This window comes from Heliangelus exortis, chromosome 3, assembly GCF_036169615.1.
Source record: "Heliangelus exortis chromosome 3, bHelExo1.hap1, whole genome shotgun sequence".
NCBI lineage: Eukaryota > Metazoa > Chordata > Aves > Apodiformes > Trochilidae > Heliangelus > Heliangelus exortis.
The window spans coordinates 111,128,932-111,156,694 of NC_092424.1; the positions used below are offsets into that span (position 1 = coordinate 111,128,932).

Here is a 27,763-nt window from a genome sequence, read left to right on the forward strand (position 1 = left end):
CAGAAACTGGTTTCTGTACATGCTATGAAACTGGAACCTCAGCTCAATCCCAGAGCATCCCTGGGGGCAGCTGCAGAAAGTCTGCAATTTATCTCACCGTGAAGTATGCACCCCAACCACATCAGATAAATCTTGTCCTACAAATGCCCTAATCCTCCCCTCCCAAGGAGGGAGGCAGCCACAGATAAGTAACTCAGAAGCTGCAGACATGGGGAATGGCAGAAGATGAAGCCAAACTGTTTGGGAAGATGAGGACATGAGAGGGAACAGCCCAGTCTGGTGTGGTGGGAGAGAGAACAGGACCCAAACAGCAGAGTGATCAAGCATCAGGAGCAATTGGAAGAATCTATGCCTTTTATTTATTTATTTCAGAAAAATACTTTTTGTTGAGTTTATCACAGAAGTCATTTAACAACAAACGACAACAAACAAAATCCGTACAAAAAAACCCAGAACAAAACAAAGAAAAAAACAGAACAAAACCAACAAACAACAAACCTTAAGTGACAGGAAGAATAAAACAAACAGGATAAAACATCAGAAACTGTTACTTCCCCTCCACCCCCTCCAAAATTAGGAAATTTGCACTAGAGCATAAATATGGAAGAACAGATTGATTTTTTTTTTTTTTCCCTCGAGTTCCTTTGCTGAAGTTTGGTCCGTTGAGTTCAACAAAACCAAAGGAAAACCACGTGCCCCTGCCTGGCTTTTAAAAGAGCCACTTTTTCCCCACTGCCATCAAAACCCCACGTGCATCCAGATGGCCAAGTAAGATGCTCCACAGCTGGAGTATGAAAACTGCCAAACCACCTCTTCCACACTCATCAGGTTTACCAGAAGGCTGGAAATCCAACCCCATCATATCCATCAACTGTTGATGCAAGCTGGGGTCCTTCTACCAAGATTTCATCTAAAACAAAAGACTGAAGCTGTTGTAAAGCCCTGAAGCTACAAGGCTTCAAAAGTCACCTGGAGGCAGGGGGGGAGCATCCTAAAATAGTTGTTCTTCCCTCCAACCAGGAAGCTTACCAAAAATATATTTTAAAATGGTGAGTTTTAAGGGTACAGGGACCTATGGGGGAACTGGAAGTTGGCTTTCCTACAAACCCAAACACAGTGAGGAAGAAGAAAGAATTCTAACCACACACATACACACACCAAAAAAAAAAAAATAAAAAAAATTATGCAACTGTAATGCCCCGGAAGAGTCACTGAAAAATTACATGTGAAGTGCTACATCTGTTCTTTCTTTGCCCCTTTCTCTTCCCAAGCCCGTTCCCCAGCTAAGATAAAAAAAAATAAGAACTACTGCTGGTATTTCACAGCTCTTCTAGGCTAGGGCAGGAAAACACAAAGATTCACACCCAAACAAACCCATCACAGACTGCTCAATATTCCCCAACCTTGGCTAATGGGCACAGACTACCAGGGGCAGCCTCAAGCCCACAGGAAGGATGCAAGTGAGAGCTCTGCACTGAAATTCAAGACTTTTCAGTTTTCCATTGTCTCTTCCTTCACTGTGGATGGAGAAGAGCAATCCTGGGTGGGGTTGGATCTTTTTCTGCAGAAGACACCAAGGGCTTGACAAGATGGGGCACCAGAAGAGCATCCACTCCAAGAAAGCAGACTCATGGCATCTTTGTATGCAGAGATGTCAAGGGAAGACAAGACCACCAAGGGTTTGCAATGAAATTGGATGTTTTGGGAAAGAAAAAGTTCTTTGGGATGAAGAGGAGAAATGACATGGACATTCAAGCAGTTTGCAGCCAAGGGATGGACAGAAAGAGGAGCAGCCTGTGGCAGCTCCTCCATCAGGGGCTGGATTGCAGAGCTCTGGGATGCCAGCACATCTTGCCTTACAGAAAAGGCTCAGTTAAAAAAAAAAAAAAAAAGAAAAAACAAAAACCCCACAGTACAAAACAAAACAAAATCAAAAAACCTGCCAGGTTTGGGCACAAGATGGGGATTTCTGAGCACTAAAAACAGAGGAAAGGCAAAAAAAAAAAAAAAAGCCTCGAGATCTATATATTAAAAATAAAAACACCTGGAACGGCTTCCAAAACAAACTGTCCCTTTTACTGGTAACACCATCAAACAAACCCCACTGCAACATAGTGTGAGCTGGCCATGGGTTGTAAAGGGGGAGGAAAAGTAGCAGAGGGATGAAGCACGGGAGAGGCTACTCCAGGACACAAGGCACTTGGGATACAAAGTGGAATAATGAGCTATTTCATGGAGATGCAGGATCCTGGAAGTGGAAAAGCTGCCTGGAGCAAAGCAGGTGGGGGGAGGAATCATTCAGCAGCCAGTTTGGGTTTTTTGGGGGGACTGTGTCACCTGTTAGCAGAGTCAACACCTGAGCTGCTGCCAGGCTGAGGCAGGAGGCAGTGGATGGGAAGAGACAGGAGAAAGGAAAAACCTCTCCCACAAGACCTTTTCCATGTCCACCCTGACATAAAGCTCTTTTTAACCTCTTCTCCTCACATTGCACTCAGGCACTGTTGCTGCCTGTTGGAGCCAAAATTTGGATTTCCTACTCAGCAAGGACTTTCAGGTGCCATTCCAAGATACCACCAAGGGGATCTCTGCCCCAAAGTCCCCTGAAAAAGGGGAAATTGCTCTCCCAGAGTCCTGCTGACATCTCCCATTTGGGACTTGGATGTCACAGGGATGAAGGAATAAGTGGAATTTGACCATTTATCCTCACGTCCATGCACATTTTCTCCCTCAGGAGCCTGGTGTTAGTTAAGGCTCAAGGAGAAGAAAGAGAGGAAGGGAGAAAAGACACGTCCAGAAGGAATTAAAATCATGACCCAACTCAAAAGAGGTGCAGAAACTCAACAGTCACCCATTGGCCAAAACACAAATGATGACTGCAAAAGCTTTGAGCTAGAATTGCACTTGGAGAGAGCTGGAGTTGAGCTGCCCAAAGCAAAGAAGAGGACCTCAAGACAAAGGTGGATGGACCTTGCCCCTGGCCTGCCTATGGAAGAGCACCCCAGCTCCCCACAACCCTGCACCCCCTCTTCTTGCCCAGCCATGGGAACCCATCACTCGCCTCCTCTTGCCATGGGGCAGGGGAACAGAAGCTGCAGATGGCTTCACTGCACGAGAGGCACCAACAGCAAAGCCCAGCTACAGGAACTGCCCCCGAGGAGAGCTGGGGGGGTGAAAGGTTCTACCACCTTCCTACAAAACCTAAACTGGTGTGTGGCACCCCAAAGAAGCTGTCCCAGGGAACCCCAGGCAGGAGATGCTGCTCCCCCCCCCAGCAAAGGGGCAGCAGGTGGGGATCTGGGGTTGCCACAATTCTCCTGCCACCACGTAGAGCAGGAGCAAAGAGGGAGAGTGGTCTGCAGCAAGAGATGGCCTCTGAGGTAGATTTGAGACAACTCCATCTGCCAACAGCTACGTGGCACAGGTCAGGCTTTTCCTAATGTGCAAAAGCCCTGGCTTCTTTCCCCTTTTCTGTCATCTCGTTCACAGCTCAAAGGGATGAAGGGGCTGGGTTTGTTTTTTTTTTTTTTGGATGAAACCCTGCATTTGATAGCACCTTGGGTGGATACAAGCTCTGTATCCTTCAGAAACAAAGAGTGAAGCTGGTGGCAGGGCAGGGATGAAGAAGGTGAAGGCAGCAGCATGAGGGGGACAGTCCTGTTGATGCAAAACTCTTTGCAGCAGCCACTTTGTCACCTGGATGTGGTCACAAAGCCAGGAGAACACCAGGTCCAGGAGACACAAGCAACTGGCAAAGAGCCTGGGCTGACCAGAACCAGACCAGTACACAAAACTGGGCAGGACTCAAGGTTTCAGGTGGACCTGAGGATGCTGCTGCCCCATGCCAAGGTCCTGTGAGCTGAGGAATCTCAAGCCCAGTTCTCAAGCTCCAGAAGAACCATGGAGCAGCTCACCTCCTGTAGCCACAAGTAAGAGGCACCCAGCTGTACCTGAAGACCTGGGGCAAGCAAAGGCTAGGAGGTGGGTCCTATATTAAGAGGGAAATTCTTTCCCTTCTCTGCTGCCCAGCTCTCCAAAATGACCTCAAAACCAGAGGTCCACCATGAGACAAGACACGGTTTGAGGTCCCTCCCTCAGCCCCAAGTCTCTCTTTGCAGCATCCCCATCCTGCAGCACTTGCCAAGCACTGGCCAGATGTGCCCCAGGAGAGGCAACACTCACCCCAAAACCAACCCTGAGCCTCAGGGCCACAGAGCCCCAGCACATCCCCCCAGGAGCCTGTTCCCATAACAGACATGCGGTGCCTTCAAGCTGCCGTGGCCCTGACCCCAGGGGTTGGGGGGGCTCAGGGAAGCACCACAGAGAGAAGGGAGGAACGTGCTGTAGAAGAAAAAAAACAAGGATTGTTTGGAACCTTCTATGATGCATTTGTAACAATAACTCAAAATAACCGAACACTAAAGGTAGAAAAGAAAAAAAAAAAAATTAAAAAAAAATAAATTGCACGCTGATTTTAGATAAAACGGAGGAAGGCAAAAACCAGGAAGGTTGGGAAGGACTCCTAGGGAGAGGTGGGGGGAAAGGAGAAGGGGAAAGGGACCTTTTTGGTTTTATTGCAAATGGTTCAAGAGAGCAAGAAAGGAAGGGAGGAGAGCGAGAGACACCTTGGGAAGATGAGCGGTTTCCAAGACGTTCGATTCGGCGCTCAGGAGGAGTGGGAGGAGAGGCTGCTGCTCAGTCCTGGTATCTCGTCCTCCTCCCCAGGAGAAGACCCTTTCCTTCTACGGTGATTTCAGCTTCTTGGTCCGTGGTGAGGTGCCATTCTCTGCCTTCACCACTCCGTTTTCGTGGTAACCTGGGGATAGAGAGAGAAAACTTTGTTCCTTGCGCAGCTCCAGACCTCCAGTTTAGGGCTGCTCAGTTCCAGAAGGACAGGGAACTGCTGGAGAGAGTCCAGCCCAGAGCCACAAAGATGATGGAGGGAGTGGAACATCTCCCTGATGAGGAAAGGCTGAGGAAGCTGGGACTCTGCAGCTTGGAGGAGACTGAGGGGCAACCTCATTAATGTTTATAAATACAGAAAGGGTGAGTGTCAGGAGGATGGAGCCAGGATCTTCTCTGTGATGTCCAGTGAGAGGACAAGGGGTAATGGATGCAAATTAGAGCATAAGAGGTTCCCCATAAATCTAAGGAAAGACTTTTGACTCTGAGGGTGAGGGAGCCCTGGCCCAGGCTGCCCAGGGAGGTTGTGGAGTCTCCTTCTCTGGAGACATCAAACCCCACCTGGATCCCCAGGTCCCACTTATGTGACCTGCTGTAGGTGACCCTGCTGGGTGACCCAGTCTGGTTGGACTCGATGATCTTTCGAGGTCCCTTCCAACCCTCATTTTCCTGTGATTTCTGTGATTTCACCCACTTGAAGCTATCCTGGAAACATGGGGGAAAAAACTCCACCACGGCACGAGCCCGCTAGGGACACCCTGGGCTTAGCACAGAGGACGAGCCACCACCACAGCATCACCCACCTGGGCAACAGCTTCCCTGGGGGATATAATAACCTAGGGGCCCCTTGTCACCCCGTGCCACCCATCCCAGTCCTGGTCCTCACCCGAGTCCCTCTTGAGCTGCTTGGTTTGCTGCTTGGCGCCGGCAGCCGCTCGCTTCCGACTGCTCTGCTCATTCCAGTATTCCCGCCAGCGCCGCAGCTGGAAGTGGATGAACCTCCACATCACCGAGGCCTGGAAGAGGCACACCAACAGCAGCACACTCATTCTGGGAGGGGTGGAGAAGAGGGAGGCTGAGAAGAGGAGCCAGGCCACCACCAAACCCAGCTTTGCACCCACACCAGGGCTGGTGGCTGGGATCCGTCGTCCGTCCGTCCCCCCCCCTTCATCCAAGTGATGGAGGAAGGTGTCATCGTCCCTCCTGCCACCATCTCTGCTCTCCTGAGACTGCACCTGGAATACTGTGAGCCCCCAGCATGGGAAAGATGTAAAAACCTTTTGGAGAGGGTCTGGAGAAAGGCCACAACAATGATCAAAGGGCTGGAGCAGCTCTGCTCTGGAGCCAGGCTGAGAGTTGGGGGTGTTCAGCCTGGAGAAGAGAAGGCTCCAGGGAAACCTTAGAGCACCTTCCAGTACTGGAAGGGTGCTACAAGAAAGATGGGAACAAACTTCTTAACAGGGTCTGTTATGATAAGACAAGGAGTGATGGTTTTAAACTGAAAGAGCAGAGATTCAGGTTAGAGAGCAGGAAAAAATTCTTCACCATAAGGGTAGTAAGGCACTGGAATAGGTTGCCTGGGGAAGTTGTGGAAGCTCCATCCCTGGAGTTGTTGAAGGCAAGGCTGGATGAGGTCTTGGAGCAACCTGGTCTAGTGGGAGGTGTCCCTGCCCATGCAGAGGGGTTGGAACGGGATAAGCTTTAAGGTCCCTTCAACCCTAAACCTTCCTATGATTCTCTCTCTGCTTTCTGCCATCTCCTGACCTCAGGGCAGCTGCTTGTCTTCCCCTTCTCACTACAAAGTTCTCAGGTGCTCAAGGCAACACTGACTCTTAAGATTTCAGGGCAGGAAGGGATAAATGTAGTGCATGGAGTGATAGGATGAAGGGGAGCAGTTTTAAGCTGAAAGAGGGGAGATTGCGTTGAGATGTTAGGATGAAATTCTTAGCTGTGAAGGTGCTGAGCCCCTGGTTGCCCAGGTTTCCCAGAGAAGCTGTGGCTGTCCCATCCCTGGCAGTGTCTCAGCCCAGGTTGGATGGGGCTTGGAGCACCCTGGGCTGTGGGAGGTGTCCCTGACCATGCAGGGGGTTGGGACCACATGATCTTTCAGGCCCTCTCCAACCCAAACCAGTCTGGGATTCACTGAATAGAATCCTGCCAACCAGCACTGCCCAAACCACAGCTTGCATGGCCCAGGTAAGGTGTCCCCAGCTGCTCTGTACAACTAAAAGGTGGATGTGGTTGGAAGGAAGCCATACATAGGAAGTCCACAGCTTCAAAAAGCTTGGGAATGACCAGGCACCTAGTCTAGCAACATCTGAACTGAACTCAGAGCTGCTGCAAGGCTCCCAGTCTGCACAGACAGACTGCAAACCATGAGACCCTGCTTCCCATATCAACAGACAGCAAAATATGTCCAAGCAGCAGGGAAAATGCCTCCTCATTGACCATGTCCCTGTAAGCACAGTTAGGGATGCAGCAGGGAAAGACTCCAAGCTCTTCTCTACAATAGGCTCACAGTTTGTGACTTCACTCCATGGACAAATTCCTTGCTGGCTTGTCCCCACCATCAGGCTTCTGTAACCTCCACATTCCCACCTCACCCTTCCAGCTCTCTGGGACCTTCACCTGAGGTGCAGCAAGAGGAATGTGGCAAGCAAGTCAAGGGAGGTTCTTCTGCCCCTCTGCTCTGCCCTGGTGAGGCCTCATCTGGAGAACCTTGTCCTGATCTGGGGTTCAAAAAGGACAGGGAACTGCTGGAGCAAAGGGCTACAAAGGTGATGAAGGGACTAGGACATCTTGCTTATGAGGAAAGGCTGAGGGACTTGGGTCTTTTTAGTTTGGGGAAGAGAAGACTGAGGGGGATCTTATCAACACTTAGAAATATTCAAGGGTGGGTGTCAGTGGGGTGGGACCAGTTTGTTTTCTGTGGTGTCCAGTGATGGGACGAGAGGTAACGGGCACAAACTTGACCATAGGAAGTTCCATCTTAACATAAGGAGGAACTTTTATGCTTGGAGAGTGGCAGAGCACAGGCTGCCCAGAGAGGCGGTGGAGTCTCCTCCATCTCTGGAGACATTCAGAACCCAGCTGGACACCCTGCTGTTCAACCTGCTCTTGGGGAACCTGTTCTGACAGAGGGGTTGCACTACATGGTCCCTTCCACCCCTAACATTCTGTGATTCACTAAGAGCCTTGATCAGATCCCCACTGGCATTTCCAAACTCAGCAAAAGCCACCCTGGGATAACACAACCAAGGAACGTATGGAAGAGGTTTTCTCAATTCAGTTTTCGTGTGAAAGGACACACAAAAAAAAGAGAACGTAGAGAGAGAAAGGGATATTCCTACCTGAAGAGGATATTGTTGAAGAGAAAGCTGAAGAAGTTCCCTCTCTCAGGGTCGAGGGCTTGATTTTCCACCCGTGGCAGCCCAAAGCCAATGACCAGGATGTACAAGGTGAGGGTGAAGAGCCTGGTGACCACGAACACAACAGCCCAGACATTAAACCTGCAGGAGAAGAAGTAGAGTTGGCAGGAGCAGCCTCCAGCACTGAGCTGGTAGGTGACCACCAGCCCCCCAACATGGCTCTCTTGGGCACCAGAAGATGGAAGCCAGGGCCATCTTCTCCTGCTTACAACTTCTCATTGTTCTCATCCGTGAAGTAGACCAGGCGGGCCATGTGGAAGAAGAATTCAGCCAAATACTGCAACAGCAAGAGGATCAGCCCCAAACGGGTCAAGCTGTGAGGGAAGAAAAGAAAAAAAGCATCACTGGGTTGGGCCAACTTCAGTTCTTCCTCTCCAGCATGTCCCCAAAACAGGAAAGCAGCCCAAACCCAGTGGCAGAGGTGGGATGGGTCCAACACAAAGCCCCAACTGCTGGCACCACTGCTCTGTGCACATGGAGGGTAAGAGCTTGGCTGTCCATGAGGTGCTGGGAGAGCACCCAGAGGTGGTCCCCACACCCAAGGGAGATGCAGCCCTCAGCCTGTGTTCTGGGTTCCTGGTTAACATCAGTTTTGCAACACCCTGTGAACAGACAGCTTGTGTAGTCACATAACAACCCTCAGGTCACTCAACATTTGATGTGGTGCTTGGGGACATGGGTTTAGTTGTGGGCTTGGCAGTATGCTGGGTTCATGGCTGAACTGAAAATGACAGAATGGTTTGGGTTGGAAGGGACCTTAAAGCTCATCCAGTTCCAACCCCCTTGCATGGGCAGGAACACCTCCCACAGCCCAGGGTGCTCCAAACCCCATCCAACCTGGGCTGAGACACTGCCAGGGATGGGGCAGCCACAGCTTCTCTGAGCCAGTGCCTCATCACCCTCATAGTGAAGAATTTCTTCCTAATGTCTCATCTAAATTCCCCCTCTTCCCGTTTACAGCTATTACCCCTGGTTCTTTAACTGTATGAAGATTTTTTCTAACCAAACCAATTCTTTGATTCCATGACAATCACCTCTCTGGGACAGTGAAACCTTTTTGCCTGACAGCCCACAGCTGCGAGGTCAACTTCAACACCATCTCCTTTTTAAACACTTGCCTTTATTCCCCACAAACACTGAGGCTTCCTGGGTGACAGGACCTCCTAGAGGACCTACTCATCCCCTGAGCAGGGGGACATAGGGACAAGGGGACCTTGATGCAGGTGAGTGACTCACTTGAGGAGGTAGGCACCGGCGATGTGCACCAGGTAGAGCGCGATGCACCTCAGCTGGCGAGGGATCTCCTCCTGGCAAGGGCAGAAAGCCACATGAAACCCCTCACCCTTCCTCACCCAACCTCTTCCAAAGCTTTTTCTTCCCAGAGGTGGTGGGAAAACCACCTCAAGCATCCCTCCCACTTCCCTCCCCCCGGGGACCTGTGAGATCCCACCCGGCTCTCACCTTGCGGACTTTTTGGAAGTAGAGCTCTGGCAGGGCGTGCAGCCAGTAAGCCAGCTGGCACAGGTAGAAAAACTTCACCTGGAACCTGAAATGCAGGGACAAGCCAATGTGAGCCAGCCCAGGGCATGGCAGGACCCCAAGGACCCAGGCACAAGACCCCAAGGACCCAGGTACCAAGGAAAGTGCCCAACTGGGCAATACCCCCATTGCTTTGAAGCCCTGGGATTTAGGAGGCAGCATTTCTGAGCTGAAATTATATATATATGTTATTATTTTATATATATAATATACATATATAATTACAATAAAATTATAATTATAAAAAAATAATATATATATTATTATATATATGTTGAGCCACACCTGGAGTTTATCCAGATGTTTCTGCTGCCATCTCCGTGCCCTCAGCAAACCTCATGCTTGTCAGAACCCAAGAAGGGAGGATCATCCCCCACTTGATATGCAAAATGCCCAGCAAAGCAACTTATTCCAGGTGATGCAGGCAGGAACAGCCAGGATGGGTAACCAAGCCCACCAGACCTTCCCCATGGAGGAAACCCTCCACAAAGACACATCCCAGGGCCACAAACGAGATGCCCCCTGTCCCCTGGGATCTCCCAGCAGCAGGGTGCATGCAAAGGGCATGTAGGGTGTTGTCAGCACCCTGGTCCCAGCCACAGGGAAAACCCAAGAGAGGAAGGAAGTGGTCAGCCCCAGAACAAGCTGCCCTGACGAGTGCTTACGGAAGATAAACATGGGGGTAGTTCTCCCACAAACTCCGAGGGTTTGATATGTATCCTTCCTGAAAAAGAGAAGAGAGGAAAGCCTTCAGGCAAGGGAAGAGGCAGCAATTTGTTAGGATGGGGAAGACTGATGCTACAGAGGAACCAAGAATGGGAAATGGCCCCTGAGTCCTTTCAGCCTGAAGTAAAAATCATTTCCCTCTTCACGACCCAAGGCTCAGCTCCCCAAAGCTCAGCCACACTCAGGGGTCACTGAATCACTGAGTGGTTTGGGTTGGGAGGGTCCTTTAAAGGTCACCCAGTCCAACCTACCCTGCAGTATGAAGGGACATCTTCACCTGGATCGGGTTGCTCAAAACCCCATCAAGCCTGACCTTGAATATCTCCAGGGATGGGGAAACTGTTCCAGTGTCTCACCACCTTCATAGTGAAGAATTTCTTCCTAATGTCTGATCTAAACCCACCCTTCTCTACTTTAAGGCCACTGCCCCTCATCCAGTATCTTAAGTCCCTCCCCAGCTCTCCTGGAGCCCCTTCAGGCACTGGAAGGTGCTCTAAGGTCTCCTTGGAGCCTTCTCTTCTCCAGGCTGAACACCCCCAAATCTCTCAGCCTGGCTCCAGAGTAGAGCTGCTCCAACCCTTGGATCTGGAGGTGTTCAAAAGATGGGCAGATGAGGTACTACAGTGGCTGGTTAGGGGTTGTAGGGCAGATGGTTGGACTTGAGGTCTTTTCCAACCCTGATGATTCTATGATCATCTTCCTGGCCTCCTCTGGACTCACTCCAACACCTCCATGTCCTCCTTCTGTTGAGGATGCCAGAGCTGGACACACTACTGCAGGGCTGAGGGGTTTTTTATGTTTTAAACCAAAAACTGGTGGGACATAAATTCAAGAGTGAAAACAGCTCCTTTTGGAGAGGAAGAGGGAGGGAAAACCAAGTGACATTGGAGAGATCTGAGTGTTCTGGCTGCATGAAGTGGTGACAGGGCCTGAATTTTGGTTGCTGTTGGGGTCCAGCTGTGGTCTCCAGCATCTCTGGGGATGGATGCTCAGGGGCAGGTCCGTTCCCCACTGCTCAGAAGGTCCTTCCAACCCTCCTTAGAGGACCTCTACCCCATTTCAGGCCAGCACTTGTTAGGACCTAGGGAATAAAACTTTGGCCAAACAGCTGATGCTTCTGGTTTAGCTTCCTGTCCAAAGCCACATTGCCACAGAGAACTCCTCACCTCCCCCAGCCTCTCCCAACCCCCCAAAAAAATGACTTAAGGTAGACAGGTCCTAGGCAGGATGATTTTTCCATGCCAACATCTCTTTGTAAAGCCCAGAGCAGCACCCTTGGGGCAGGAGATGTGCAAGCATGGAACCAGAAAGGAACCCCATCCTCTAACCTGCCCTGCAAGCCTGAGGCAAGAGGCTGTAGGAGAATGTAGGCAGATGGAAAATTAAGCTATGCAATGCACATGATGTTGGGTTTTTTAGGTGTTTTCTGGTCTCCTTTCTCTTCAGAAGTACTTCTTTTTCCTTAAGACATGCTCAGGTTGGAAATGGTGGTGGGGAAGAAGCAACCCTGGACCACGCCGTGCAACTGGCATCTCACCCCTGCCCTCCAGAGCATCCCTCTTGGAGTGCCCAACCCCCAAAACATCCAATCCTGAAGGTGGGGACCTCTGTGGAACCAGGTTGAAAACCTTCAAGCCCCAGACATGAGGGCTGCGTGAAACTTGAGCAGGGTGCTATGAAGAGAGGCTGAGGGTTGAGGTTGTTCAGCCTGGAGAGGAGAAGTCTTCAGGGGGAACTTAAGAGCATGTTCCAGTACCTGGAACTTTCTTCCAGGAAAGCTGAGGAGGGACTTTTACAAGGGCATGGGGTGATGGGATGAGGGGGAATGGTTTCAAGCTGGAAAAAGGGTGATTTAGGTTGGACATTAGGAAAAAAATCTTTGCTACGAGGGTCGTGAGACCCTGACCCAGGCTTCCCAGAGAAGCTGTGGCTGCCCCATCCCTGGCAGTGTCTCAGCCCAGGTTGGATGGGGCTTGGAGCAACCTGGGCTGGTGGGAGGTGTCCCTGCCCATGCAGGGGGTTGGAACTGGGTGAGCTTTAAGGTCCTTTCCATCCCAAACCAGTCTGGGATCCTAGGATTCAATGCAACTGAAGATATCCCTGCATTTAGCAGTCCCCTCTCTGTCAGCTTCCCAAGAGAGGGACCACAAAGAGAGGGATCCTCAACATCTGCCCATGAGCTGCACAACTCCCATCCAAAAAACCTCAAGGCACTGAGTGCAAATAAGGAGAAAAGAGGCTGAGAAAAGCAGCAGGACCCAGAACAGTGGATGGAGATGATGGGACCACGCAGGACTTCTGAGGTCTCCATAAATATTTCACAGTCCATTTGCTTGTGCCTTGCACGAAGCAGGAGAAGGATCTCTCCAAACTGCAAAGATCCTCCATACTTGAACATTTACCCTGCTGAAATGTTGGCCCAGGGGCTGGCAGGGGACTTTCTGCTGCCACCAAGGTTTTGTACTCCAGAAACCCCAAATCCCAGCCAGGGAACCTGCAGCCTGGTGGCCCCGGGCCTTACCGTCACCACGACGTACAAGCACCAAATGACAGAGGTGAGGTGGAAGGCAACCAACTGTCCTGATTCATTGAACTTGCTGTGTTTGACCTTGGAGAGATGGAGACGCCTGTTGATTTTCTGAGAAGGAGGAGAGGGAGAGAAAAAGAACAAGGAAAAATGAGCCACCAGGTCAACAACCCTTCTCCTTGTCCTTCTCATCCCAAGCAGCCCCTAGGGCTGAAGGTTCATTTATCACCACCTCAACCCCAAAACCACCCCCAGAATAGCATTTCACTCAGCAGGACGCTGTTCCCCCATGGTATTTGAGATATTCTGGTGACCCCAGACACCAAGTGGCACTCACATCCAGGACATACTCCTGCACCACTGCATGCAGGATGATGGCGATGAAGATGTAGAAGAGGATGGTGACCAGGTCCTTCAGCCCATAGTGATACTGGACCAGCTCCCCATCTGCAAAGAGACCCAATGGTGGGTCAAATCCCCATGACCCAAATGATTTTCAGGTGAGGTTTTAAAGGGCTTGTGGAAGTTCATGAGGGGGAAAGTCCCAACACGCAGCTTGGATGGGGCCATCAGAGAGGTAGAGGAAGAGAGAGGTTGTGACTGTGCCAGTGTGTGCAGTGACAGGAAAAAGAGGTCTAGGTGGGTTTGGTTCATCAGCAGAAGGTGGATGGTTTACTGATAGTTACACACCTCAATGGAGGTGACAAACGGGACACTTCAAGCTTCGCCTGCCAGAAGTGAGGGGCTGGGGAGAATCTGGCTGCAGAGATGGGAATTTCTCAGGGCTGAAGACATGCAGGCAACAATAAAACAGGTGATGGGACCAAAGACACCCCACTGGGAGCAGGAGGGTTATCATCCAACACCCAGGTCTTGCCCACTCACCCCTAGAAGCTGCCTTGTGCTAGAAGGAGATCCAAGAGAGCAGCAAAGGGCTGATGGATGAGAATTAGGACCCACTCTTCTGGAGCTACAGGAGACCCAACAGCACCCAAAATACTCCAGATGACTGTGTTTAGGCAACAATTTCACAGAAACACAGAATGGTTTGGGTTGGAAGGGACCTTAAAGCTCATCCAGTTCCAACCCCCTGCATGGTCAGGGACACCTCCCACAGCCCAGGGTGCTCCAAGCCCCATCCAACCTGGGCTGAGACACTGCCAGGGATGGGGCAGCCACAGCTTCTCTGGGAAACCTGGGTCAGGGTCTCACCACCCTCAGAGCAGAGAATTTATTCCTAAGATCCAATCTAAATCTCTCCTCTTTCAGCTTTAAATATTTCCCTGTCATCCCATCCCTCCAGGCCCTTGTCCAAAGTCCCTCCCCAGCTTTCCTGGAGCCCCTTCAGGCACTGGAAGATGCTCTAAGGTCTCCCTGCAGCCTTCTCTTCTTGGGACTGAACAACCCCAACTCTCTCAGCCTGGCTCCAGAGCAGAGCTGCTCCAGCCCTCTGATCAGCCCTCTGATTTATGAAAACATCTGGTGTAAGGATGTGAAAACATCTGGTCCATAGGAGCCTCCCAGCTGGATGCTGTGCAAACCCAGAGGTGAAAAAAACAGCCAGGATCACAGCTTGTAACCCCAGCATGAAATAAAAGAATTGCAAGACTGAAAAAAAAATAACATTATGCCTGTCTGTGACTGCTCTGCCTCCTCTCCTCTCTCTTGGGCATTTCAGGAGCTGCTCAAGCTGGAGCCATGCAGGAGGTGAGAGAAAGATACAGCAGCTTTGTTGTGAGAGATGTGGAAAAAAAATCGGATTAGAAAAAACCCTTTCTCTGAGCAAGCTGACTGCACCGATTCCTCTCTCCCCACAGGTTGGGTTGGGTTGGAAGGGACCTTAAAGCTCATCCAGTCCCAACCCCCCTGCATGGGCAGGGACACCTCCCACAGCCCAGGGTGCTCCAAGCCACAACATCCAAACATTTTAAGGGCAGACTTTTGATCTCCTGCAGGTCTGCCTCATCCTAGTCTCAGTAATCCCCACTTTGCCCTTGGATCATTACTCAAACTCTTCCCACTAACTCTAGTTTTCTGCCCCCAAGCCAGATTTTGTGCCTTGGGTGCTTGGCTTGACCCAAACCACCTCCTCCTGGCCCAATCTGATGCCCAAATCTCTGCCAGGCCCAGAGGGGCTCTTGGCCAGGAAGGGAGCAACCAGCAGTCAAAATAAAAACAGGGATTGAACCTCCAGCTCTCCCCTGTTCCTCTGCTCCATCAGCTCCAGACCTGCAGCACTCTGGAGCCTCCTGGATTGACTCTCCATGTGCCTCAGGATCAGAAGCTGCCTGGAGCAGGGATGCCATGCACCATGTGCACAACTCCCTTGGGCCATCCCCAACAAATCAAATGAGATGGGAATTATCTGCACAGCCCCCACCACTTAGCAAAGAGCTAAATCCCTCCTGGTCCCAGGCAGGGCATGCACAGAGCTGCTCTGGGAATGCCACCAGCCAATGTGGTCTTGCCTCACCAGGCTTGGAGAGAGGATGCTCACCCTGCAAAGCACACCAAGGGGCCTGACTACAGTAGAAACATGAGAGGAAGCCCTAAAACCCCTCCTGGAAAGCATTTCTTCCCAATTTTGGCAGCTCAAGGTCAGGCAGGCATGAACAGTGCTTTGAGCTTCTCAAACTTTGCTTTTTTTCCCCATGTATTTTATTTTTGGAGTCTCATTTACTACCAGACAAGGGTTTGTGCAGTGTGCATTAATTAAGAGGATGAACCCAAGCCAGGTGGCAGCCAGGGGTTGGGACAGACCACAATGTAACCCTCCCCTTCAGGTGTGAACATCAGCAGCATCCCTTACCTGCTGTAGGCACACTAACATTGTACTGAGGTAAGATAAACAGGAAGGCAGTCTTGGCTGTAACCTGTCAAAGAAGCACAGAGGGAATGGGAAAAAAAAATCAAATTAGTTGTGAAATCTTCTTCTCTGCCACCATTTTCTCCCCTTTCCTCCCAAAATTGGTCGAGGGACACGTGCATGCTCTGGCTTTACTCAGAGCAGTGCCTTTCAGCAGGGGGATTGCTAGGGAAGAGGTTTGCCAGCAGGGATTTTGGGGTTTAGGAAAGAGTGGATAAAAGAGTGAGAAACTTGGAATGGGAATTAAATTTAAAAAAAGTGGAAAAAAAGCTGTAAAAGCCACCAGCCAGCCAAGCAAGCTCTGAGGCTTCAAAGCCTCAAAAATGTTTAACATCTTGGTTGGTAACATGGACAGTGGCATCGAGTGCACCCCCAGCAAGTTTGCTGAGGACACCAAATTATCAACATGAGGGAAGGAAGGGATCCATCCAGAGGGACCTGGCCAGGGTGGAGAACTGGACTCATGAAAACTGCAGGAAGTTCAACACAGCCAAGTGCAAGGTTCTGCACCTGGGTGGAGGCAATCCCATGGACAAATAGAGGTTGGGAGGAGAAAGGATTGGGGACAACCTTGAGAAGGACTTGGGGGTGGTGATGGTGGAGCAGAAGCTCAACATGAGCCCTCAGGGTGTGCTTGGAGCCCAGAACCCAACCATGTCCTGGGCTGCAGCAAAAGAAGCACAGACAGGGGTCAAGGGAGGGGATTCTCCCCCTCTGCTCTGCTCTGCTGAGACCCCACCTGGAGCTGTGTGTCCAGTTCTGGAGTCCCCAACAGCAGAAGGACACAGAGCTCCTGGAAGGTGTCCAGAGCAGAGCCACTCAAATGCTCAGAGGGCTGAGCACCTCCCTGGGAAGCCAGGCTGAGGGCTTGGGGTTGTTCAGCCTGGAGAAGAGGAGGCTCCCAGGTGAGCTCAGAGCAACCTCCCAATATCTGAAGGGGCTCCAAGAAAGCTGGGGGAGGGCTTTGGACACGGGGGGGGGTAGGGAGAGGACAAGGGAAATGGGTTAAAACTGGAAGAGGGGAGATTGAGGTTGGACATGAGGAAGAAATTCTTAAATTTGAGGGTGGTGAGCCCCTGGCCCAGGTTTCCCAGAGAAGCTGTGGCTGCCCCATCCCTGGCAGTGTCTCAGTCCAGGTTGGATGGGGCTTGGAGCACCCTGGGCTGTGGGAGGTGTCCCTGCCCATGCAGGGGGGTTGGAACTGGATGAGCTTTAAGGTCCCTTCCAACTCAAACCATTCTGTAACCCCACAGGTTACACACTTTATTTCACCCCTGCACCTTTGCCAAGACTCCTCTGGTAGCAATAGCCATGGGACTGGTGAGGTCTGACCCCTTTAGAGGCCACACAGGTGCTCACAAGGGTCCCATGGGGCAGGGGAGAAGCAGCTTGGGCAAAAGAAATGAAGCTTGTGCTGGTCAAGCACAAGATCCCAGCCCCATCCCACAGGCTGGCCAAAAAGAGAGGAAAAAAAAAAAATAAGCTGGGATGAGACATCAGGCTACCAGGACCTGTGGACCAAGGCTGTGCTGCTCACTCTTCATTTATTCCTTTTAATAAAAGGGAATTATCCTCCCTGGCAGTAGAGCAGAAGCCTTTGTGAACCCATCCTGAGACCCCTTTGAGAGAGGGTCCAGAGACCCCCTCCAGAGACCCCTCTGAGGCCAATGCACCCTTGAGCTGGGGCCACAGCAAAATCCAACACCAAAGATTCCTTCATCCCCACCCCAGCTAGCAAGTCACCAGTGTTTTTTTAACTTTCTGATAGACCCCAACCTCATCCACAACCTGTTCCCCATTCCCCCCAAAAAATCCCATGACCATCAAATGCTGTTGGAGAGGAGCTGCACCTCACACAGCTGCAACCACTTCAGAGCTGCAAGCTATTAAAATCCCAGCTGGAAATATTGCTTCATGTCTGGTGGGATTGAGCTGAGTGGTGGAGGGGACACAGATGTCCCCATCCTGTCCCCAGGAGCATTGAGCAATGAGCCAGCAGCTCTGCTCTGCCATCCTGGGGGATACCAACCTCCACAGTGTGTTTCTATGATGGTTGGGGATTTCTTCTTTGGTTTTTTTTTTTTATTTTTTTTCCCCCACTTAAAATAAGAAATCCCACATGTTGTGCTCTGCTGGTAGAGGAGGAGACATGAGAAGCAACTCTGCCAAAGCAGACCATGGGCAGAGCTTGGGGTGGGAATGGAAAAAACGCATTGCCCAAATTCATGTTGGCTTCAGGAGATGCTTCTGCCTCTTGGCAACCTTGCTTGGCGAGGAAAATAAAAGAATTGCTTCATCCTGGAGTGGTACAACACGACTGGGACCTGGACTTTACATCTGAACCTCATCACGAGGTGGCACAGGGCATGAGACAACTGCACGATGCCAGCAGTGGCCGTGATGGTGCAGGGACAAGGTGCTGTGTCAGGGATGTGTTGATGTCTGGTTTTATTTCCTACACAAGCACCTGGCAGAGATCCAGAGGTGTAAAGAGCAGGAAACAGGGTATCACCTTCACAAGAAACCTCCTAGCCTTCTGGAGGGGCCATAAACCAGCCTGTGGGTCCAAAAAAAAAAAAATCCCAGAGCATTTCTGGAGTGGGGAGCAATGCCCACACCATGCTCAGCCCCAACATGGTTTGCAAGGACTCTCCTAAGCTTCTTTTTCTAGAGGTGGGAAGGTTTCATCCATCCATGCAAGGCTCAAGCAATGCTTTGTCCCATCTCCACACCTCTCAGGCCAGAGGAACACTGAGAGCTTCAGGAGCCACCTCTGCACCCCTTCACCCCTCCATCTTTCATTCCAGAGGGGTTGTTTTGCTCAAGCCCATGTAAAATGCCTCCCAGCCTTAGGCAAATGTAACCTCCTGGATGTAGGCAGGCTCCTGGCAGAGCAATTCTGAAAGCAATTCTGACCAGCTGCCTCTCTCCTCCATCTGAGGGATGGAGAAACCCAAGAACACACCAAGTGCAGCCACTCACTAAGGGCCAATATCCAACCTCTGCATCCACCTCTGGACATCTCACAGACCTTACGTGGAGGAAAGGTCTCCTCTAGGACATCAAAATATTCCTTTCTCCTGCAGCCATTTGGGAAATGTTCACACTGACCACAGAAACATCTGAACACGTGCAGGATTTCACCCTTCATGCTGGCTCAGTCCCCTCGTGTGCTCCCCCGTGGGCACCACCAGGACTTTAATGACCAAAGCAACATTTTCAAACATGGGTCCTTGGGCTTAGCAAGGGCTCAGAAGACTGGTGACATCTTATTTTGTGAGGATTTGCACCTCTATGCTTTTCTCACCAGAACAATGAACCCAGAAAAATGTACTTCTTGTGGGGTTCAGCTCTGGCCTCTGAGTCTCACCACCTGCCAGGCCACCACTGTCCCAGTTGTACCTTTGATGGGGTCACCTCCACCTCCTTGCCACCACTGCAAGGACTTCTCAATTCAGACAGGAAAAGAGTTGTGGTTTCCAGCAGCCAAGGGAGGTGGAACACAAAACACGTGGGACAAACCACCTTGTGCAGGACACTGGTGTCACCCCTCCATCCTTGAAGATGAAGGACACCCAGAGGGACCTGTGTCCTTTTTGCCATTGCTCACATGTCCCTTACCAGCAGGCATGGAGGGATGGATAAGCCAACCAAGTGCTCCATAAAGTGGGGATCAGGCTCTAAAATCCCACAGTGTACTTGTAACCCCCCCAACACCTCATCCAGCACATCAGCTGTGAGCACCCACCATGTACCCAATGCTATGTAACAGCCCTACAGAGTGTACAGAGACAGAAACACCAACCAGAAGCTTCAGCCCCTTGAAAAAGGGGGGAAACTCAAACTATGACCTCCAGCAGCCCCCACAAATTCAGACCAACAGAATGTTAGGGGTTGGAAGGGACTTCTGGAGATCACCTCTAGTCCAATCTGCCATTCTTCAGGTAGGAATATCCCTTTCTCTATCTACCACCTTTTTTTTTTGGTGTGTGTGTCCTTTCACACGACAACTGAATTGTGGAAACCTCTTCCACACGTTCCTTGGTTGTGTTATCCCAGGGTGGCTTTTGCTGAGTTTGGAAATGCCAGTGGGGATATGATCAAGGCTCTTAGTGAATCACAGAATGTTAGGGGTGGAAGGGACCATGTAGTGCAACCCCTCTGTCAGAACAGGTTCCCCTAGAGCAGGTTGAGCAGCAGGGTGTCCAGATGGATTCTGAATGTCTCCAGAGATGGAGGAGACTCCACCACCTCTCTGGGCAGCCTGTGCTCTGCCACTCTCCAAGCATAAAAGTTCCTCCTTATGTTAAGATGGAACTTCCTATGGTCAAGTTTGTGCCCGTTACCTCTTGTCCCATCACTGGACACCACAGAAAACAAACTGGTCCCACCCCACTGACACCCACCCTTGAATATTTCTAAGTCTTGATAAGATCCCCCTCAGTCTTCTCTTCCCCAAACTAAAAAGACCCAAGTCCCTCAGCCTCTCCTCATAAGCAAAATGTCCTAGTCCCTTCATCACCTTTGTAGCCCTTTGCTGTCCCCTCTCCAGCAGTTCCCTGTCCTTTTTGAACCCCAGACCAGGACAAGGTTCTCCAATGAGGCCTCACCAGGGCAGAGCAGAGGGGCAGAAGAACCTCCCTTGACTTGCTTGCCACATTCCTCTTGCTGCACCTCAGGTGAAGGTCCCAGAGAGCTGGAAGAGTGAGGTGGGAATGAGGAGGTTACAGAAGCCTGATGGTGGGGACAAGCCAGCAAGGAATTTGTCCATGGAGTGAAGTCAAAAACCGTGAGCCTATCGTAGAGAAGGGCTTGGAGGCTTTCCCTGCTGCATCCCTAACTGTGCTTACAGGGACATGGTCAAGGAGGAGGCATTTTCCCTTCCCTCAGCCTTTCCTCATAAGCAAGATGAAATAGTCCCCTCATCACCTTTGTAGCCCTTTGCTCCAGCAGTTCCCTGTCCTTTTTGAACCCCAGACCAGGACACGGTTCTCCAGAACGGTTCTCTCCTCCCCCAGGGCAGAGCAGAGGGGGAGGAGAATCTCCCCTGACTTCCTTCCACTAAGTGCTTGCCACACTCTCCTTGATGCCTTTGGCCATATTGCTGGCTCATGGCCATCCTGTTGTCCATCAGGACTCCAGGGTTTTTTCCACAGACCACCTCCAGCTCCCTTGCAAGGCAGACACCAGGTTTCCTCAGCTTGGGAAGGAGCCATGAGCACCAGGGGTGGCAAAGCTTTGGAGTCATCACCAAATGTTTCACAGGCAGCCAGAGAAAGGAGAAGTTTGTCAGGGGAAGAGCAACGTGAGGATTATTCAGAGGCACAAGATGCTCACTGTTTGCTCTGAAACAAGATAGTGGGACAAGAAAGGAAGCACCAGAAGACCCAAACCTACAGAACTTCATCATGACTTGAGTAAATATTTCTCAAGGGTGGGAGAGGGATTTGTCCACATGGACCCAGCTAAGCAAGGACCACAGAGGAAAATCTGTGTGTTCCTCACTTGCTCCACCTCAAAGGCACCTTTCATGCAATCCACCACTGCCCAATGGGGTGAGGGAAATGTTCTTCATCCCAACCTCAGCCTGCCTTGCATGAAGGATCTGCTTGAACATTTGGGAAGCAGTTGCCTGGGAGGCAGAGGAAACAGCATCCTCAATTGCAAGTTGGGTCAGTGACATTAACCCAAGGACCAAACAGAATCCAGATGGTAAAGAGGCAAAATTCAATGTGTCTATCAAGGTGAGAGTGTCCTGTGATGCTCAGAGTAGGCAGGACAGGGCTTGGGCTGTTTCTCACAGAGCAATAGGGTTAGAAATCCAACTGATGCATCCCCCTCATAGCCCTTGTTGGCAGGGCAATGGATGAAGCAAAACAACCCCAGCACCACTAGGCACTTACTACACATCTACTATCCACCTACTCAGTGGATAGTTGGACTTTCCAACCTTAACAACCCTATGAGTCTATTCCACACCTTGATAATCCTGTGACTGGAAAAATTCACCCCCCTTTAAGCCTGGAGTTTGCAGCCTAACACAGAGCAGCAAATCTCTCCCCACCCTTTTCAGAAAAGTGCTGATTTCTCCCCACCACAAACCCCTCCTCAGAGCCCAACCCAAAAATCCCAGTTCCACCCCTGCAAGCCTGCAAATGCCTTTCAATAAATGCACCCGAGCATGAGCATCCCAACACCTCTCCCAAAATCCACCTGCTGCCACTCTCAAGCCCTAAAATTCTTTAGGAGCAAGGGATAATTTTCCAGCATCTTTCACAGTGAGGAACTTTTTGGTATGAGACCCAGTTCCTTTCCAAAAGCCCCAGCCTGGATTTGCTGTGCTGGCTTCTCCCTGGCTGGGATGCTCTGGGCATGCAGCAGTCCCCATGGTCCTGCTTGGGTTAAACCAGCTTGGGAAGAGGAAGGAAGTAGCTCCAAACCTCTGGAGGGGGAGGCTGGGGGAGTTTCTGCAGTCTGAGCTGGGAAAATATTTCCAGGGCTTGAAAAACAACTCCAAAGTAATTAAAAGATAAAAACACTGTCTGAGGCTTTGCTCACAACTTCGGGGGATTTTTTTTTTCCCCTCCACCAGCCAGAATGTTTCTCAAAAGACATTAAAAAAAGAAAAAAAAAAACAAACTAGTTGACCCACGGTATGGATTGACACAGACCTTAGATGTAAACCAAAGACCAAACTTTGGACCAAAACCTTGGAAAGTAAACAGCCCAGCTCCAACAAAACACCCTCCCCGAGGCCACCACAGCCCCTCTGCTCCCACTGCCACACACCACCAGGCAATGAGCTCTGCTCCCTCCTGTTTATTCCCTTTTTAAAAGCAGCCCTGCAGCCTGCTTTTTATTTTTACTCAGCCTTTAAGCCACCCCTGTGCCTCAGTTTCCACATCGGGCAAGGACGGGGTGGGAGGAGGAGGAAAAGGAGGAGGAGAGAAGAGTGGGGAGGGGGGTGAAGAACCACATTTTGTTTTCCCTGGTTAAGGACGGGAAGGCCTTAATTTTTTTGCAGAGTACTACAGAGGGGAGGGGAAAGTATATTTAGCAGGAAGCCTGGAAATAGCAGCTCATTCGTCAGCTGCCTTCGGTTGACAATGTCACAACCCAGTGTTTGGGAGCCTGTGACTCACTCTGAGCAAGGGGAGGGGGGGGAAATCCCCCATATGGCATCCCCCAGAACATTTTCTAACTTTTATTACCACAGACCCACGTGGAAGCAGCAGGACCTGTCCTCTGCTTTGTCCCCGAGCTCTTGGCAGCAAGTTTTGGGTGTTAAAGGAGAACTGAGATTGAGCCTCAGTTTCTCCATCGCTGATGGCAGTGCCTGCCCAACAGGGAAACCCCCCCAAAACCAGAAAGACCTCCCCCAAAACCAGAAAGACCTCCCCCAAAACTCAACACACACAGAAAATAATGGATCCAACACTGTGCTCAGGAGCCATCCCAGATGAGGCACGGGTCACTGGGCAGCTGCAGCCTAAACCCAACCTAACTTTGGCTTCATTTTTCAGCAAAGCAGGCTGGAAAAAGATATGCAAAGCCATGAGGATGGAGAGCACCTGTTCCTCATTTCTATACATAGGCACTTCAAAAGGTTTTTGACAGAAAAAAAAAAAAAAAAAAAAAAAGGTAAAATTTTTCTTTCTGGGCTCCAGCTCATCATGGATGAAGCAGCCACACACACAGAGTAAAATCCCTCCCTGGCACCTCACAGACCTGCACCAAGTGTGTTTTCATTCCCCAAAAAGCTTAGAGCTGCCTGGGAAAGCAGAAATCCCTGCAGCACCCAGCTCTGCATGGCAATTTTTGCAAGGAACCTGCTCCAAGCTCTACATTTCCCTCCCTAATCAATACCACGATCATCTTAAACACACACAATACCAGAATAATCCAGTCCAACAGGCCAGTAACACCAGCAAGCAGCTCCATGCCACACTCTGTGCTCCCAAATCCCCAACCTGGAGCTGGGAGGGTGGCAGTGGCAAAATCAGGCACCAAAAAAGATGCAGACAGTATCTCCAGCACAGCAAGCACCCACTCCTGTGGTAGGAATTACCAAAAGGATGCTCGAGGTGGATCTTTGGGAAGGGGAAACCCATAGCAACCCCTGAGCAGCACCAGGAGCACGGTGCTGGAGAAAGCAACTCCCAGGGAAAAGGCTGGGAAAAGGTTAAAAATTCCATCAGTGCCTCCTCAGAGAAAGCTCCCTGCAGGAAACAGCCCATTGTGAGCAGGATTCGGCCTTTTCCGCTGAGTCCCAGCTCAGCTGTGGCCACCAGCACTGGGGAAGGTGGGAGCTGGGAATCAGGGTGTAAGGAGGAGGGATGGAGGGATGGAGGGATGGAGGGATGGAGGGATGGAGGGATTTCTCCCCATCATCACAGAGGAGGTGGTGAAAAGGTGTCAGAAGGCAGAATGATCCAAGCTGCCAGGGAAATTCGCTGTAGGGGTGGCACAAACAGGGACAGGATGGTTTGGAGGGATGGGAAAGGGCAAAGTGGTGTTTCTCCTCCAGGGGAAAAGATACCAGGAGTAATAAAAGGAAAAGGAAAAAGGGAAAAGGAAAAAAAAAAAGGAAAAGGAAAAAAAAAGGAAAAGGAAAAAAAAAGGAAAAGGGAAAAAGGAAAAGAAAATAAAGGAAAAGGGAAAAAATGGAAAGAGGGAAAGAGGGAAAGAGGGAAAGAGGGAAAGAGGGAAAGAGGGAAAGAGGGAAAGAGGGAAAGAGGGAAAGAGGGAAGAGGGAAGAGGGAAGAGGGAAGAGGGAAGAGGGAAGAGGGAAGAGGGAAGAGGGAAGAGGGAAAGAGGGAAAGAGGAAAGAGGAAAGAGGAAAGAGGAAAGAGGAAAAAGGAAAAAGGAAAAAGGAAAAAGGAAAGAGGAAAGAGGAAAAGAGGAAAAGAGGAAAAGAGGAAAAGAGGAAAAAAGGAAAAAAGGAAAAAAGGAAAAAAGGAAAAAAGGAAAAAGGAAAAAGAAAAAAAAAAGAAAAAAGAAAAAAGAAAAAAGAAAAAAGAAAAAAGAAAAAAGAAAAAAGAAAAAAGAAAAAAGAAAAAAGAAAAAAAGAGAAAAAAGAAAAGAGGAAAGAGAAAAAAAGAAAAAGAAAAAAGGAAAAAGGAAAAAGGAAAAAGGAAAAAGGAAAAAGGAAAAAAGGAAAAAAGGAAAAAAGGAAAAAAGGAAAAAAGGAAAAAAGGAAAAAAGGAAAAAAGGAAAAAAGGAAAAAAGAAAAAAAGGAAAAAAGGAAAAAAGGAAAAAAGGAAAAAAAGGAAAAAAAGGAAAAAAGGAAAAGAAAAAGAAAGAAGAGAGAAGAAGAGAGAAGAAGAGAGAAGAAGAGAGAAGAAGAGAGAAGAAGAGAGAAGAAGAGAGAAGAAGAGAGAAGAAGAGAGAAGAAGAGAGAAGAAGAGAGAAGAAGAGAGAAGAAGAGAGAAGAAGAGAGAAGAAGAGAGAAGAAGAGAGAAGAAGAGAGAAGAAGAGAGAAGAAGAGAGAAGAGGAGAGAAGAGAAGATCCCAGACTGGTTTGGGTTGGAAGGGACCTTAAAGCTCATCCAGTTCCAACCCCCTGCATGGTCAGGGACACCTCCCCCAGCCCAGGGTGCTCCAAGCCCCATCCAACCTGGGCTGAGACACTGCCAGGGATGGGGCAGCCACAGCTTCTCTGGGAAACTTGGGCCAGGAGCTCACCTCTCTGGGATGGGGTTCCCAAAATGCAACCACAGGCACCAGCACCCTGAAAAAACCAGCTGTGGGTGGGGAGAAACCCTGCAGACAGAACTGCAACCTCAGTGATTTGTTTGTTGGTTTTTTTGTTTGTTGCTTTTTATGATTTGTTTTCTTTTTTAAAGTAGGAGTATGAAACTTGCAGCCCAACTTCTGCAGCATTTGCATGTGGTTTTGGGATTACAGCTGGCCTGCTTGGGTTAGTTTTGAAACTCCCCTGAACCTTAAATATATAGAGATATGCAGAAACACATCAAAGGGGTTTTGTGCACTGCAAGTGATTTGCTCACTCAATGCATTTGCACAAAAAAAGAAAAGAAAAAGAAAAAGGAATAGAAAAAAAAGAAAAAGAAGAAAACAAGAAAGGGAAGGAGAGGGAAAAAGAAGAAGGAAGGAGAGGGAAAAAGAAGAAGGAAGGAGAGGGAAAAAGAAGAAGGAAGGAGAGGGAAAAAGAAGAAGGAAGAAGAAGGAAGAAGAAGGAAGAAGAAGGAAGAAGAAGGAAGAAGAAGGAAGAAGAAGGAAGAAGAAGGAAGAAGAAGGAAGAAGAAGGAAGAAGAAGGAAGAAGAAGAAAAAATAGAAAAAAGAAAAAAAACAGAAAAAAGAAAAAGAAAAGAAAAAAAACAGAGAAAAAGAAAAAGAAAAAAGAAAAAGAAGAAAAGAAAGAAAAAAGAAAAAAAGAAAAAGAAGAAAAGAAAGAAAAAGGGGAGGAGGAAGAAGAGGAGGTCGGGGGGGGAGAGGAATTAAAAAAGAAGGGGGCTGCTACCACCGGGAGGGTATTAAGGAAATGGATTTCCTCCTCCTCCTGCGATTTGCTACAGAAGGAGCTTTTCCTCCTCCTCCAGGCCCCCCGGCCACCCCTTTTCCCGTCCGGATTTGCTTTGAAACGTGGCAGTGAGCAGAAGGGGAGGGTTTGGGCGGGGGAAGCTGAGGGGGTCCGATCCGGCCGAACCGCTGCCCCGGACTCTCCAACCCTCCCCTCCCCCGAGGTATCTCCTCCACGCAGGGGTGGCCGGAGTTGAAGTTCGCTTCCTCCAGCTTCCCTCTGTTTCCTCCCCGAAAAGAAGGAAAAAAAAAAAACAACCAAACCAGCAATCTGGGAGGGAAGGAAAGGGAGAAGGGGGAGAGCATGGCTCGGTTCGGCGATGGGGCGGTGGCGGGGTTTAGTGGCCTTCCCAAAGGGTGCTCCGGCCACCCTGGTTGGGTGAAGGTTTGCCCATGGAGCAACCGAGAATGCCATCTCCCAGCCCGTGGTGGAAGGAACGGGATGGGTGGGATGCGGGGGAAAAGCCAGGGAGGTGCTGGCGTCGAGGCCCGGGAACCCCCGGTGCTCGTCCCGAGGCACGGGGTCAGCGAGCTGTGTGGAGGAAACACCTGGAAAATGGCTGAGATTAAAAAATAAAAGGCAAAATCAAGGTGATCCCCATCACCGTTTCCAACAGTTGGAGATATCGGGGGGGGGGGGCTGTGTGTTTGACTTTCCCCTGCACCCCTCTGTGCTCGGGCAGTGGTGAGGGGCAAGGACTCCAGCAGTGCTGCTGGGTTTGGAGGAAAAAAGGGGTTCAGCACCCCCTCTGCTCCCCTTTCTGCAGCCCGGGACTCTCGGTGGGATTTTGGGGGGGAAAGGGGTGCAGAAGGATGTGTCACCCCAAAACCCCAGAGTCAGGCTGGGTCTCCCTCGGGATTTTAGAGGGGGATGGGACACCTCTGAGCTGGTGGGAGAGAGATGGGGAATGAATGGGGGGGAAACTTGGCACCCCCAGACAGAGGGGTCCCACACCCCACTGCCTCTTTCCCACGCGGGACGGGGTCACCTGGAGGGGGTGACACCCCACGCGAAGAGGCGGAGTGCTGGGTGGGTGGGGGCACCCCTTGAAGAAAAGAGGGGGGGGGGGGGGGGTCCACAGCGGGGGTGCCCACGGGGAGGGGACACACAGGTACAGCCATTCCCGGGTGGGGTTGACCCCAGTGGAGTGAGAGGGGGAGATGGAAGGTTGGGGGTGAGGTGGGGTGGGTTGGGGAGGGTGGGGGGTGTCTCACCTCAAACATGAGGGCGATGAGGACGCTGAGCACCAGGCAGAAGCCGATGTCGGCGTGGTTGTGGATGAGGAACTCCTGGCTGAAAAGCGGGTGGCTCTTGGCCCGCCGGCGGAAAGCCATGGCGGAGCGGGGTGCGGAGCCGGGGGGGTGCGGGATCCGCCGCCCCAGCGCCCCGCAGCGCTGCCAAAAACTTCCCCGGGCCCCCGCGTAACTTCGCGGAGCTCCGCGACCGCCCCGCG

The 27,763-nt window shown here is 50.5% G+C and overlaps 1 protein-coding gene across 2 annotated transcripts; it reads right to left on the bottom strand.

Annotated features, from left to right (window-relative positions):
• Positions 1 to 336: 336 nt before the first annotated feature.
• Positions 337 to 27,763, bottom strand: TRAM2 (translocation associated membrane protein 2). Of its 2 annotated transcripts, XR_011725451.1 has the most exons (12): positions 27,525 to 27,763; positions 15,710 to 15,773; positions 13,238 to 13,347; positions 12,895 to 13,011; positions 10,313 to 10,371; positions 9,570 to 9,654; positions 9,345 to 9,415; positions 8,318 to 8,422; positions 8,031 to 8,189; positions 5,567 to 5,730; positions 4,623 to 4,813; positions 337 to 4,338 (listed from the first exon to the last, which is right to left on the bottom strand). XR_011725451.1 is itself a non-coding variant. In XM_071742205.1 (11 exons), the coding sequence occupies exons 1-11, from the start codon at positions 27,642 to 27,644 to the stop codon at positions 4,740 to 4,742; spliced, it is 1,128 nt and encodes a 375-aa protein (XP_071598306.1). In that variant the 5' UTR covers positions 27,645 to 27,763; the 3' UTR covers positions 337 to 4,739. The 2 variants fall into 2 exon arrangements, 1 of the variants encoding a protein (XP_071598306.1); XM_071742205.1 differs by having other exon boundaries at positions 337 to 4,813.

What these genes read in the sequence shown, in the direction of transcription:
- TRAM2 (XM_071742205.1), bottom strand. Translation starts at nt 27,644, where the DNA reads ATGGCTTTCCGCCGGCGGGCCAAGAGCCACCCGCTTTTCAGCCAGGAG. An exon ending in TGTTAGTGTGCCTACAGCAG is followed by an intron (nt 13,348 to 15,709) that starts GTAAGGGATGCT and finishes GTCTCTTTGCAG; the next exon opens with ATGGGGAGCTGGTCCAGTAT. An exon ending in GCCGGTGCCTACCTCCTCAA is followed by an intron (nt 8,423 to 9,344) that starts GTGAGTCACTCA and finishes CTTCCCTCACAG; the next exon opens with CTTGACCCGTTTGGGGCTGA.